This window comes from Balearica regulorum, chromosome 2 (assembly GCF_011004875.1).
Source record: "Balearica regulorum gibbericeps isolate bBalReg1 chromosome 2, bBalReg1.pri, whole genome shotgun sequence".
Lineage (NCBI taxonomy): Eukaryota > Metazoa > Chordata > Aves > Gruiformes > Gruidae > Balearica > Balearica regulorum.
In genome coordinates, this window is record NC_046185.1 from 127,969,279 (window position 1) to 127,983,624 (window position 14,346).

The 14,346-nt window shown below is 36.4% G+C and overlaps 1 protein-coding gene across 1 annotated transcript in view; it reads right to left on the bottom strand.

Annotated features, from left to right (window-relative positions):
• Window positions 1–2,722: 2,722 nt before the first annotated feature.
• Window positions 2,723–14,346, bottom strand: part of KCNH8 (potassium voltage-gated channel subfamily H member 8) — a 197,443-nt gene continuing 185,819 nt past the window's right edge. The window contains exon 16 of the mRNA XM_075747138.1: window positions 2,723–3,495. Coding sequence (XP_075603253.1) covers window positions 2,785–3,495 — 711 coding nt within the window. The 3' untranslated portion in view covers window positions 2,723–2,784. The remainder of the gene's footprint in view (window positions 3,496–14,346) is intronic.

Below are 14,346 nucleotides of genomic sequence, written 5' to 3' on the forward strand. Positions count from 1 at the left end.
TATATGAAACTATAGCCAATGCAAAAGGCATACTGTTTGCCAACTTTGTTTAGGATATATTTGACACTTGCAGAAACAAGGAACTATTTAGGACAGATATCTTGGTGCTATTTCTTCTCAATTATCGCACGTAATTTTTTATTATTATTTGAGAATTAAGTGTACAACAATAAAGCTATGGCTATTTATGCAAAATGTTTTTTTGTTTCCACTGACCTTTTTAAACTTTTATATAAAACTAACACAAAAACTCCAGAACAAAACACCCAATTTTAGTCTCACGACACCAGCGTTTATACTGGAAAAGAAAAAGCAAAGCCAAAACTTTAAGGCATATACATAGTGGTTTATGTATTGCTTATAAAATGAGAAAGCAAACACTGCTCCCAATTTATATATGTAATAGAAATTAGTAAATGATATTGGGAACTAAGCGTGGTAGACAAATAGTATGTTCGTGCAGGCCAGTCGATGGCTGGGGTACAGTGATCTTAGATTAGCCTGTGTGTTTCATTAATGCAATAGTTTGAGGGCAGGTTACCTTGTGTGGCGTGCAGAAGGCGACAGTGAAGAGTCAGGATTTGCTGACAGCTGTACTGCATGTGCCCGTGCATCCAAGGACTCAGCGTCTGTGCTTTATGATGAGCACAGGAGAGGGGCATGGCCATACAGTGTGCTGGCTGTCTGCTGCGGTGAGGTGGTGCCATATCTCACCGAGCTTCTGGCTGCTCTGCCAGGACATCATTCCCACTGCCCCACGTCACGCAGCTCCTCAAGCTCCTCGCTTCTGGCAAGTGGGGCTCTGTCAGCGACGCCAGCCCTGGTGTGGGGGGCAGGCAGCCTCCCCCAGCCCCCTCCTCCTGCCCTGCGCTGCAGTGGGTGATGGCAGGTTGCTAAAGACGAGCCAGGATTGTTTGCAGAAATACCATAGACCTGTATTTGCTAATATCTGCTATTTTAAAAAAAAAATAAAAATTCTGGGATATGCCCTATTTAATCAGCACTCTATTTAACCTTTAAGTAAAAACTGGAATAGAGGGGAAGTAAGAAACCCTATATATAAACACACATGTTGAAGGGTAGACACACTGACAAAATTCAGGCAGCTCGAAATGAGAGATGACACTTTGTCCTTAATTTGTACCAGTGGGAAAAACGATGTGAAAGGATGTAAGTTGGGCACAGAGAATCAGTTGGGATTTGTGTTCCCGTGTATGTCCAAATGTTAACAATGAAAGTAATCTTTGAAGTTTTCAGAAAAAAAAATCTTGAGGAAGTTAAACATAAATCTGTGCTCTGTAAAAAATTTAATTTGATAACAATCACCAGTTTGCATTAATAATTAAATGTAACCTAATTTACTTCTCAGTTTAAGAACATTTATTTTGGGTTGTAAACATGGATTTTTTTAGAAAACTTGCTAAAGAACATGCAAATATGGTGCAAACTGTGCATCTTTAAATATATAAATCAAAATTCCAATGCAAAGCAGTAGCTCGGGTTGCAGTGAAGCAATATAAGTTTCTAATACATTAAATACTGAAAAAACCCTTCAAATTTCCTTTGGGCATTAAATTACATTCTGGATTAAATAATTTGCCAAACCTATAGTCTCTTTTTCACTAAAGGTCAAAGCTGGTTTTTACATATGTAAGTAAAAAAAAATCATCAATTAAATAACTGTTTTAAACTGATTCTGACTAAATCATTCTAATTTTCTCCTTTATTATTCCTCAATTTGCTCAATGGTTTTCATCCCTTTTAATTTTCTTGTCTAGATATAAAATCCCAAAACAAGGATGTGTAATAAAACGTTGACTTGGTCTAATCAAGCAAAGTGCAATACCAAAACACAAACCAAGGGTACTTAATGTTATCAGTATAACAATTCACTTTTAAGTAGTGATAGCTGACTTAGTATTGGATACAACATTCCAGCTGTTTTATTTTTTTTTAAATAAAATAATACCTTAATTTATTTGTATTCCACCAGCATGAATACATTCATTGCAAATTGCATGCACATAAAAGGGAATCCATTTGTAAACTACATAATATCTTAACAATAAATAGTATTTGATCTAATACATGATGGTAGTGCATTTCTTGTTAAAACTGCAAGCTTTTACCAAAATGAAAACAAACTCTTATTCTCCTTATAAATATTTTAAATAATTTTAAGTACACGTTTCATACCAAGTATATAAAAATAGTATTTTTAGATCAATTAAGAGGTTTCATTTACATGACAAATGACGTGCAACAACTAACCACTCTCTACCAGCTCTATTTGGTTGATTGTCTAGATTACATGCAGCGATAATTGTCCCTTTACCTTCACAGAACCTGACAGACCAGCAGGACCCATGATCACCTGAAGCAAACGGTGCCATAGATATTGTTGGGTAACAACAGTCAGACACTCAGGGAAAACCTTTGCTTCGATGAACAAAAGCCACCCATGACAGTTCTTTTGTCCTAGACTTCCAGCTGCTCTGACCCTCAGGGTCTTTGGACTATCACAAAAGTCTGCCAAACAGACCAGTAAGTTATATCTGTATACAAAACGCTTTTCAACGTGCTTCTAGAATCTAGAATATTTTTTTTTCCTCTATAGTATGAACTGGCAATACCTTTTCTTAGTTTCTATAAATCTGAATTTTCATGTCTGTAAGTCTCCATGAACGCCAGAGAAAAGGTCAAATAAAGCAGTCATGCAGTACTCTCTAAACTTAAATCTGTCAGCTGTGGAACATGCTTCGAGTACCACTTCACTGTTTCTCATTATACGTCTATGGCTTGGTAATCTTTATCTTTAACATCCCTTGTGCTTGTCACAACGTCTATCGGGAAATCTGGGGTCTGTGCTGAAACTACTCCGGCTGTTCCTTCCAGGTCCCACGATCCTGGCAGGTTCTCAAGGCTTAGTGAGCTGATTGCTCCTTGGCTAACGCTACCTTCCTCGGATCTGCTGGGGAGCACGAGGTGTAACGATGTCTCTGATGAAGAGCATACTGAAGAAGAAAGAGTTGCTGAAATAGACTGAAGAGGAGTCAAGGTAGTGTCTGAACGGGGAGAGGTGCATCTTAAAAATTGCAAATTGTCTTTCTGAATTACCTGATACTGGGAGGGGGAATTGTGAAGGCCCGGTGTATAATAAAATTCACCGTCCATAGAATTTTGCAGGTTGGGTTCAGTTCTTTGGGGACTACTGCCTACAGAGGACAGATCTGTATTCCAAATGTCACATAACGTGTTGCCACGGCAAAGTTGTGCTTTGGTGCAAGTAAAGTTCCCAGCTTGCATGTGCGTGCAAGGTTGATGCGTAGTCCAAGCCATTCGAGACTGCAAACTTTCCAGGGTAGGACTTCGAGATATGCTGTGCACAGCACAGAATCCTGGAGGCTTCTGGGATGTGAGCAGATTCTCCAGAAGGTGCATCACGTTCTTCATATCCTTACTTAATTGTGAGACTTCTTGAGTTAAAGTTGTCACCTGTTATGGCAGGGCAAAATATCACAATATTTATTTACACAGTCATGCCCGAAATACATGTATTTACATATCTTTTTGCCTTCTAACAATATCAGCTTTGATCTGTGGCAGAGTGTCTTGTCTTTAAAGAAATATACTCCACTAATATGTGTGGGAAACATTTACCTTACTACAGCTATATGTTACACATCCTGTGGCATATTGAAATAATTAAAACAACTCAATAAAAACGTATGATGGAAACACCGTAGGCATAATTCCCTTGATTTTAAGTGATACTCTGTATATAAAGAATGGCCTTAGGGTCAGAACTGAGATGATTTCCAGTAGCAATATGACATCAATAGCTTCTTGATCAATCATTAAATATTTTAATGCATAAGCCCTTTTTATAACCACTTTCATACTGATGAATGATATAAAAATGAGGACTGTTGAAATCTTGTTCAGAAATATACATGAAATATACTGCTCTCTTCATAGTAAAATAAAAGAAACCCATATCCAAAGATGTCAAAAGCAAGTAGTAGTTATATGAAAATCTGGTGGACTACAAGTAAAAGAAAATAAAAAAAGGAAACTAGAAACTCTAAAAACCACTTGCTATCTCTAAACATGTAAACAATATAAAAGCCTGTGAAACAGTTTGCTTCCATGTAGTTATGTTTATGCTTGAAAGGTATTGCAAATAACACTGAGAGAGATAGCACCCATAGCATAGATGCACACTCTAGTGTGTGCAAAAGAAAGAATCATATTTTCTATTAGACCTTTTATTTTATTTTATTTTTTGATGCTGAAACCATCGATAGCATCCAATTAATTACATGAATTACATGAAGTCTTTAATCTCCCAAAAAGTGCTGGTTTGGGTGGAGATCAGATTGACAAGTTCTGAATTTGTGTTTTAAAGTAAATTGGTAAATGAACATTAATGGGGACATTTGTAAGGACATTTTTGGAAATTAAAAGCCTAACTCAAACATAAAAGTGACCCACTCACCATTTCAAATGTGTTTGTCTTTCCTTTTTCCTTTTTAAGGAAAAGTTTGTAGGAAGTTAAAATCATTCAATTACTTTTAATAAAGAGAAATGAACCTATCAAGAGGTAGAAATGAGCTTTGTCTCCATGGTAGCTAATCAATCTATTTTAGGTCAAACCACTGTCATTACTGTTAAAATAGTTTCTCGTACTGACGCTAGCGAAAATACTCTGTTGAAAAAAAAGACATGCCTACACATTTATCTTCAGAAGAATAACCCACCTGTCAAAAAGAAAAAAAGCTAATTCAGGGGGCTGGCCTTTGCCCTAAAGTAAAGACACCACTGATTAGGTACCCTACACAGATAAACTTTTATGTAATCAGAAATAGAAACACAATTTTCATTTTTTCAGACAGGACAGTTCCAAAGAAATCTACTGAAAAGACATTTCAGGCTGAGTTTGACTGTGTTACCACAGGCACAATAATTATAAAGAAATTCCAAGTTAGGAGGAAAGTAGGAAGCTCCAATACAGCTCCTATATATCTATTTGCTTCTCTTTGAGCTGAGTTCAAACCCATCATATTGTTTAATAGTTTTGTAATGGTCACACTACTCCTGGAGGGAAAATGCTTAAAGGGAGGAGGGTCTGGAGTGGGACATTAGAGGATCGATCTCTATCTGTGTCTCCATCTCTCTTTCTTTCTGCCTTGTTACCTAATTAAGTCATGCTAAATAGAAAATAACCATGAGATCTCCTTCTACCAGCTGAGATTAAGCTTTGAATGCCTGGTAGCTCATTTGAACTTTGGTTAATGTAAGGGATTAAAATATGTTAGGAAAGTGATTTGTGAACAGGCTTCCTGTGGGGTCAGAGCAACCAGAGAATGTTCTTGGTACTGTCAGACCGTAAGGAAACACACTGTGAGATTTCTGGACAAATCAACAATGCAAGAACCGTGGTGCTCCATTGGGAACTGGAGATGGCATTGCAAAACCTCCAAAAGCTTCTTGGGGAAGAAGGACAACCAAACCCATGACTGCCTAGATTCGGTGGTCATCGGTTCTTTTTACAATCATCACTGGTCGCTACTCTTAGCAGTTAAAGCGACTTTGTTTTACCTAGTTTCCCAACTTGCATCTGTTTTACAGGGCTTTTTGCAGTTGTACAGATAGGAAGATTGATACTACCTTATGAGTATGTACCTGACCCAAACTATGAATGCTGTGTGAAAATATCTGCAACTTTAAAATGTCTTGTTTGGTTTTGTCCATCTTTGTCTCTTCCATTTCTGATGACTTCAAGATTTTTTAAAAGTTTAATTATTCTTAACATGTTTCTTTTGCTGATTCATTGAGACAATACAGCAAAAATCAATCCCAGCATCAGTATTTGTGGCAGTCCTGAAATTTTGTTAATTACAACTTGCTCTACTGCCCGGATACTATTTTTGATATATCAGCTAGCTCTCAGAGTGCTGTCTTCTCATAAGCTTACTCTTGCACAGTCATAGGAACTGACCTGATAAACCAGCCTTTGATGTATGCTTTAAGAGTTTCCAGTAGTATGATAGTTTACGATCCAAAGTAGTTATGCCAAACTTCATTAGAAATTGACCACCATTTAGTGAGATCTATTTGGACCAATGCTGCTCAACACATAGGCAAAGCAAATATGTAGTTTTCTGGATCATTTAAAAACTTTTCTGGATTTTACAAGCTGTTAATCTTACCAGATTAAACCTCCAATATCTGTACTACTACTAATTGCTATCTATCTATGTATTTTTATAGTTGTATACTTACATAGTACTGTTGTTATCAATACTACACAGTTTATGCTATCCTTTTTACACCCTGCGGAGATTCTTGAGCAGATGCAAATAAGCAGGTGTAACAGGGAACAATTTTATCAATAAAGCTAACAGTTTCACAGCACTTCAGAAAGTGCGAAAGAAAAGACTTTAAAAGCAAAAGAAGTTTTTGAGTCTCTGGAACAGAAATTGAAAGCAGTACAGATTCCTCCTGAGCAAAAGGACTAATTCCTTGCATGCTGGTAAGGCCATTCTCTTTTCAGGAGTTCAGTGATTATTGCTAGGCAATACAGCTAGCTGTACAAATGGTTCCCGCTGTGCTAGGCAGACAGCTTTAAAACGATCTGTGAGATCCCAAATATACTTGAAATGCTGCCTTAACAGTTTCTAGGACCTGAAAAAGATACTGCAATATTTCCAGATATAGAAAGTGGGATTTATACAGATTTAGCTTGAATGAGCAAGAGGTCCTTCTCAGACTGGTCAAAAGCAATGTGCTACCTTTTTAGCAGACTTTGTTATTAGGAAAGAATATCTTTCAAAACAGAGGTTACAAAATGAGATTTTTTTTTTTTAACATATGGACTTTAATAATAACACTTTCTGATGCCCTGACCAATATAAATTTTAGTAGTTGTATTTTGCATTTTCAAATTACTTCAACAGTTTTAGTCAAAAGAGTATTTTTCTTTACTACCAATATTAAACAGTTGTGCAGTTTGAATACTTTGTTCCATGTAGTTAAGTAGGAATGGAGGTGATTGCATTTAAACCTTTCCATAAAAGTGATGAAAAGCTCTATATAATCTAAGATAATGATGGTGATTATTGCTTTGTTTAAATAGTATTGGCTAAACAGGTCTCTTTGTTTTTCTATTATATATTCCAGCATTTAAATATTTTTTAATGTTAAATTTTCTACTAGAATGTCTATCTCTCATCACTGTTCCTGGATAAATCTAGAATAAGCACTTTTTTTTTTTTTCCCCCTGAATAGAAGCCGAATACATTATTATTTTTTTCTCTTTGTGGTTTACTCCCTTTTGCAATTCAAACTTCACCGAGACATCTTCCTACCCTGACTCTTTCTGAACCACCAAAGAAGTGAAGAAGAAATTTTTCTTCTTGAGAAATGGAAGCTGTGTTTTGGCAACGCAGGGAAGCTGCCTGGCTTGCACTGCATATGGCGGCTTCTCTATTCCCTTGCTTGGTGTTTCATTGCTTCTTCTATTCTGGTGCTTCATAAAGTCAAGGAGACTTTCAGCCAGAATGAGTTGTCTTTCAAGGCTCAGATTAACTAGCTGCTGATATGCTGTTTCCCAGTAAGTGCATTGTTGAATGAATGAAATGAGAACTAAGCTGAGACAGACTTTTCACTGATCATCTATCAGCATCTCTGTGGCCATTGGTGTTATGGTGACAGACACTTCTGATTTAATGGCATGTTAGGAATAAAGCTAGTTGCAGAAGAAAAAAAAAATTAAAAAAATCAGTCCTGTGCAGCTAATCCGAGTTTCAGTGAAATAAATCCATAAATCTGGAAGGTTGTGAAATTGGCTTTGTCACGTAGGAGTAGAAGAAAATTTGCTGATTTCTCTGATGACTCACTAGCCAGCTCTTGGGTAGTTCCAGGGCAACCAGTCTGAGTAAATTAGGACACTAAGATTATTGCTATTGATATTAACCAAGTAAGGACAGAAGGGAAAAGTATAAAGGACTAGATAGTTTAAGTGTATTCAAGTCAACAGGGCTCCCATAAAATGCAGTCTAGAAACAAGGATTCCCATACTGCAGTTCTAATAATAATTTGTGGCTCTTCGTTGTTGGATGTGGATGCTGCCTTCGGGTTGGCATAGAATCAAGACAGCGTCAGCATGATGGTGGCAATGAGAAAACCAGGTTTGGAAATTACTGCTTCAAGGACTTCAGAAAGTGTCAAGGACAAACTCTGACTGACTAGCTACTGACTGAGAGCAAATGGAATCATGGAAATCCCAGGTGGCTAAGAGAAGAAAAGCTGTTAATGAGTACTGTTGAAAAAAAGCCTGAGGTTGTATACATGAGCAAATATCTATATGTTGAGCAAAAATATTAAGCAAACAATTTCTATAAGCACCTAAAGGAATAGTTAAAAGGAAGCAGGCGACATAGATTTGTCAAGAATAAACCATGGCAAAATAATGTAATTTGCTTCTTTAACTGAAAAGCTGGTTTAATAGATAAGAAGAAACTGTAGATGTAATATATATCTTGTCAGAATACTTCTCAGATGTTACTGTCCGTGTGCTATTCTTCTAAGCCAACAAAGAAAATATGACCAAGATGTAATCACTCTGAGTTGGATTCATACATGGTTGGAATGGTTTATGATCAATGGCTTGCTGTCATCCATGGACATTTCAAGCCATTCTTTTTTAGCAGCCTATCCTGATCTGTTTTTATTTAATGTTTATTTTTAATAGCTAAATGGAATTCATGTTCACTTTTAAATATCAGTAATATGAAATTCAACAAAGATAAATGTTAAACATTATATCTGAAAAGAAAATGTCAGAGGCATGAATATAAGTATAATATTCTGCCTATGCAGAGTATTATAGAAAAATGTCTGTAGAGTTTTGGTGAATCACATTTTGCAGGCATTAATCATGCTCCCAGGATATATCAACAGCATTTTTTTTTTATTGGACACAAGAAGGGAGTTCTTTTCACTAGGAATTAGTTAGGCTGGTGCAGCTTAAGATTGTGTACGTTGTCGGTGACTTAAAAGATCTAAATAATGACAATCCAAAAGAAAATGGTACCAATGAAGAATTTTAGAAAGTGTAATGGGCAAAGGCAGAAGGAATTTGGTTTGTTGATATCTGCTTGAATATGATGTTTCCAGTGTAAATTGGTTTTAGAAGGAGAATGGCAATCAACTTTTTCTTATATCTTCTAAGCATAAGGAAAAAAGCAATGAACTTGCATACCAACAGAGATTTACATTTAGATGTTGGGAAAATAGATCTTTTCAGTAGTAGAAGGTTTTGAAATGCCTGTTAGAGAGCTGGATAGTCGTCATCATCTGTCATGATAGTAATATTTTTTATTCAAATCTGAAATCAGCTTTTCGTGCCCTGTTGCGTTTTACACTGCATAGCTTCCTCTCATGTTTAATTTTTTTGTCTCAGGTGCTTTTTCACCAAGGAAAAGAGCAACAGAGATGCCGCAGCATATAGGACCTATGCCATATATATGCCATACATCCTACTTAAAAAAAGAATTTAACCTAAACTTTAGAGCATCAGCCATTTTTATTACCTTCATCTGCCAATAGCTATTAAACTAACATTAAAAGAAAGAAAAAATTAGCTGTAAAGACTACTCTACAACCATCAAAGTACAAGAACAGAGACAGCGAGGAAATAACGAGGTAGGAGTCCTTTGGAAATATGTCAGTGCTAAAAGGAAAATATATTTTTACAAATCTCAGTAGACAAAAAATATGTTTACTTGGTGTTTATGGTTTAGAAAGCTTTTTTTTCATAACACCAATAATACTAGGTTTTATGTGCTGACTTTTATGCTAAATTTACATAGCTAAAATCCAAAATGGATGGGTTAGTCATAATTAGTTTTTATCATCGATAAATGTCATTAGTTCACTCTTTATCACATTTTTCTTGATTGAAGGATGTTTTCCAAAGAGAATTATTGGGATAGTCTTGTTGCAAAAGAGTTTTTCTCATGTGATAATATAGTTACGAACTTGTTACAAAGAACGTGTTTTGAATTACTGTAAGTCAGAGGAGTTCTATATACGAGTTCTCAAGCTGCAAATTGAACTTCAACAGTACATCCCCTATGTAAAACTGAAGGCCTGATTAACTTTACGAAATTTTCTTTGTTGGCACTGATTATAAATGACTGTTTTCATCGTGTACATACATTTTTAGTATTAAGGAATATGTTTTGCTTAAAAAAAAAAAAGAAATTTTTTTTTTCCTGTCCTGAGAGGAGAATGAGATTGATTTTTGGCAACTGGATGTGAAATATGTTTTTAAATAATCTATTCATAAAATTTATTTAGGTGATTTGGAAAATAAACATTTATTTAGGTTTGTTCCTTTTGTTAGATGAAAGTGAAATATCCCTGTGAATGCATTTTCTCTGTTCTGAACAAGCGCCAAATGCTTAGAGTATTTTAAGCACGTGCATTTAAAAATCCTAAAATTAAAAATAGCTGAATTTCCACTAAGTGCTCCAACATGCAGCTAAATAGAAGGCAATTTTCTAGTACAAAACATGACCCTATTCATATTTGCTCATATTTGTTTGTTTTTCAGTTGAATGGGAGAAATGTGAGTACTCTGTTCATTATACTGTTTTAGTACTGTTATTGTGGCATCTCCTGATGTGGTGAGGTATGAAAGCAGCCCCCAAATTCTGAAGCTGAAGGAGGCTGCACTGGGGCTGAGCCACATATGGGAAAAATAGGGGACATGACAGAGAAAGCTGAGTTTATCTGCATGCACTATGCAAGATGTCCTGTATATCTCAGCATGAAATCCTGCACCTATGTGTTCGTATGGAGAACATATACATGTGCACTCTGCAAATTACTGGAAAAAAATTATGACTAAAATTTGTGTATTTTCTTATTTTTAACTGTTTTATGTTTTAAATAATTCAGATTTGAGTTTTGCACATTGAATCAAAGTAAAAATATCTCCATGCTCTTTTCATAAAGTTGCATTCAAATGATAGGGAGCTAAAAGCCTAGTAGGATACAATGGGACAGTGATAGGCAGGTGCTGTAATCTAGACTTGTGGCCATCTGTATATCTCTGAAAATCTGCTTAGTCATTTCCTTTTTTTACTTCTGGGCTCCTTATGTGTGATTGTACCAGGTAAAGGGTGCCTCTGAAAAAATGCTGAGTGTTTAGATACACTCAACTGATCAGTCTTAGCAGACAAACGCGTTGGAAAGGCCAGGTTGGGTGTATGGATCTCTGCAAAGGAAGGATGCACACTTGCGAGGCAGAAGACCTATTCCTAAATTCTCGCTCTGCCTAATTTGGAGCAGTTCTCTGAATCAAGTTTTCCCCAGCTTAGAAAATGTTCTATGCTGTTGGGTATTTGGTCACTTAATCTTGAAACTACTTCTTAAATAGTTGCAGGAGGAACTACAGGAGGAAGAACCTGAACCTTAAGTCTCTTGCCTGCCACATACTGAACTATAACGAAAGTCATGCCTTTTTTTATTTAGACTAAGTGGAATGGGCAAATAGAGTAGTAGATTAAGTAGTCCTATTGCACTCCACCTTGCAATACTGAACCAGAGGGAAATTTCCTTTTATCAGCTTGGATCTCATTCAGGCTCAAAATGAGAAGTGAGATTGGGTAATGGAATGAAGAAGCTGGGTAACCGGCTGAGCAGCCAAACCATGGAACTACACAATAGGAATTTGGGGTGTGTTCAAGTTTCTTTCACACTGCCAAAGTGCTGACTTTGGAGCCTACCCTCCTTAGAGGAGGTCTGCATCCATTAGTCTTAAAGTTTATACATAACAAACTCTTGAGGAGTGAAATCAAGGCTTTGTCTTCTGTTAGTCCCATTCTTAGGTAAAAAACTTTCCTTTGGATTACGTAGTGAATGTCATACACCTAAAATACAGCTAAGAACTCCACTGGATATCTAAGCTGGGTATAGCTTGTTTTGTAGATTTATCTCTGTGGTAACTTTTTTTTGCTTTGCTTTGCTAACAACAGACTGTGTTGAATGTCTGAATGGGAAGATGCATGTCTTTGTTCCCCCAATGAACAGCTGAAATGCTTTTAAGCTAACTAGTGAACTGTTGTAATACAATTGCCTTTCATGAAAGCAGTTATTTTTGCATTTATTGATTGACTTCTGATCTCCACTGGAAAATGTATTAATGATAGTGTTTGCTGCTGTTGGCTACTTGTGACCTGTTTTCTCATATTTTCTTTTTCAGGAGGAAGGCTGCATGTCTTAATAGAGAAGTTTGTTTCTAACTCTGCCAGTATTTTAACTACTGCTAGCAGTCTGCTGCAGCATCAGTCATAACCTTCCATTAATGGTCATCATCAAGTGATGGAATGATGAAAGCACTGGGTCTACAAGTGGTGTTCAGCACTTAATATAACAACAAAAAACCCAAGGAACAGCTAGTGTATTCCAGCAAGGCTCATTTGGGTAAGTACCAAGTCAGTAGTGTCATTTCAGAAACTCCAGGTGAGGCGGGTTTGAATACATGTAGAATATGCAATTAAGCAGCATTATAGTCATGCAGTTTTTTCAATGTAAATTTTGATCCATGGGAGAACTTGGAGGACACCCATCTGTCTTTGGGATTTGAGCCCAGAATGTTGCCTATGAAATCTAAATCTATACGAGTTTAGAATTGGTCCTCATGCTTTTCTGTTTTGTTTTGTTTTTTTTTTTATGTCCCAGTCCAGTATTTGTCCATATTGTATGCCCATGCATTGTCACATTGAATTGAGAATTCTAATATACATACATGTTTCTATGTTTAAGACTGTTGTTTGGTCAGAATGCGGAACACTGTTTACTTTGCTAGGGGACTTAGAAAACAAAATATGAACTTGGAAAGTAGAGAATACTTCTTCCAAGTACTGCAAAGCACCAACAACAATCTTCATCTTAAACATGTCTACGCTAGTGTAGATGTACCCTGTGTAATGTACTCTATACAGCATGGAGTAAATTAATCTTAGAGATACTACAAAGCTGAATATAAAGGGTCCCTTAGGTTCCTAGAATAAATCTGGCGTGTTTTCAAGAGTGTAGGGTTTTCTATAATCATTCATGTAGCCTCATGTAGTTCTATAATCTGTGACTTCTATGAGGTTCTGAAATCAGGGAAAGGTATCTCTCTGCTGTGACTAAACGTTAAGTACAACTGTTTTCAACATTATTGTTGAATCTTCTGGTTGTATTATTATTAGTATTGTTTTATCACTAACCAGGTTAAATATAAATCAATTCAGGTGTTGCCAAAAGATATCTAAAACTACCAAAACCTTTTTTGGCTTCCAGTTTTAGTACTTAGGTCTCTGTGTTGGTGCAGGCCCCAGTCAGTTATGTAGTGTGAAAACATTCTCTCTCACGCACCAAGCTAGCAGGACTCCAGAATTTGGTGGTACTCTTTTTAAATCTCCAGAGGTTCTCTTCCTCTTACTTACAGGACTCCTAACACCTGCTCAACAGAAACTATAGATGAACCCCCTTCTGTCACACTCCTGTGGAAAGAAGAGAAGGACCTGCTGGTGATGACTTCTTGTCTGACAACCTAATCGTTGACTTGTTTAATTGAGTTAGTGGTTCAAATCTGTATCTATCCCAGGAGAGATTGCAGAAGATTTCAACTGAAGTCTAACAGGCAGCATACTATGTGGAAAAATGGACTGATCTCTCCTTCTCAATTTTAAAATAAAAGTGTGAACCATATTCAGAACAGTGAAATGTTTGTCTCTGGATTTTGGATTCTGTTTCCTTGCGTGGAAACTTTAGTGTTTTACTGCATGTAGTCATATTTCCTTTTTTGTATTAGTATAAGCAAGCAAGTTCCATAACATTTTGTTCAGATAGAATTAGCAGGGTAAAAGGAAGATTGTGCATGGAGGGAAATGACCTTCATCACAGTTGGGTTTTTTTTTCCCCTCTTTTGTTTAACATATTGCCGTGCTCCAAGACTTATTTATTGTTTTTCACTAGAAAAGCAATGACAAGCCCAGAACTATTGCAGTTGAAATGTTTGGTTAATCCACAAGATGTCTGCCTTAGTACATCTGCCACCATGATGTATTTTCCAATTGCTTCTTGCGGATAACCATGCAATACATCTTCATATTTTAAAAATACCTGTCCACTTCAAAGTCAAAAGGGATGAACCAGTATGACTTGTCTGTTTCAAAAATATTACATAGGAAATAGAATTTTCTATCATAATAGTGTTGTCGATGAACAGCTTGGAGATATTTTTGAGTTCTTTGACCAAGCCTTATAAAAAAATGTCAACGGGGC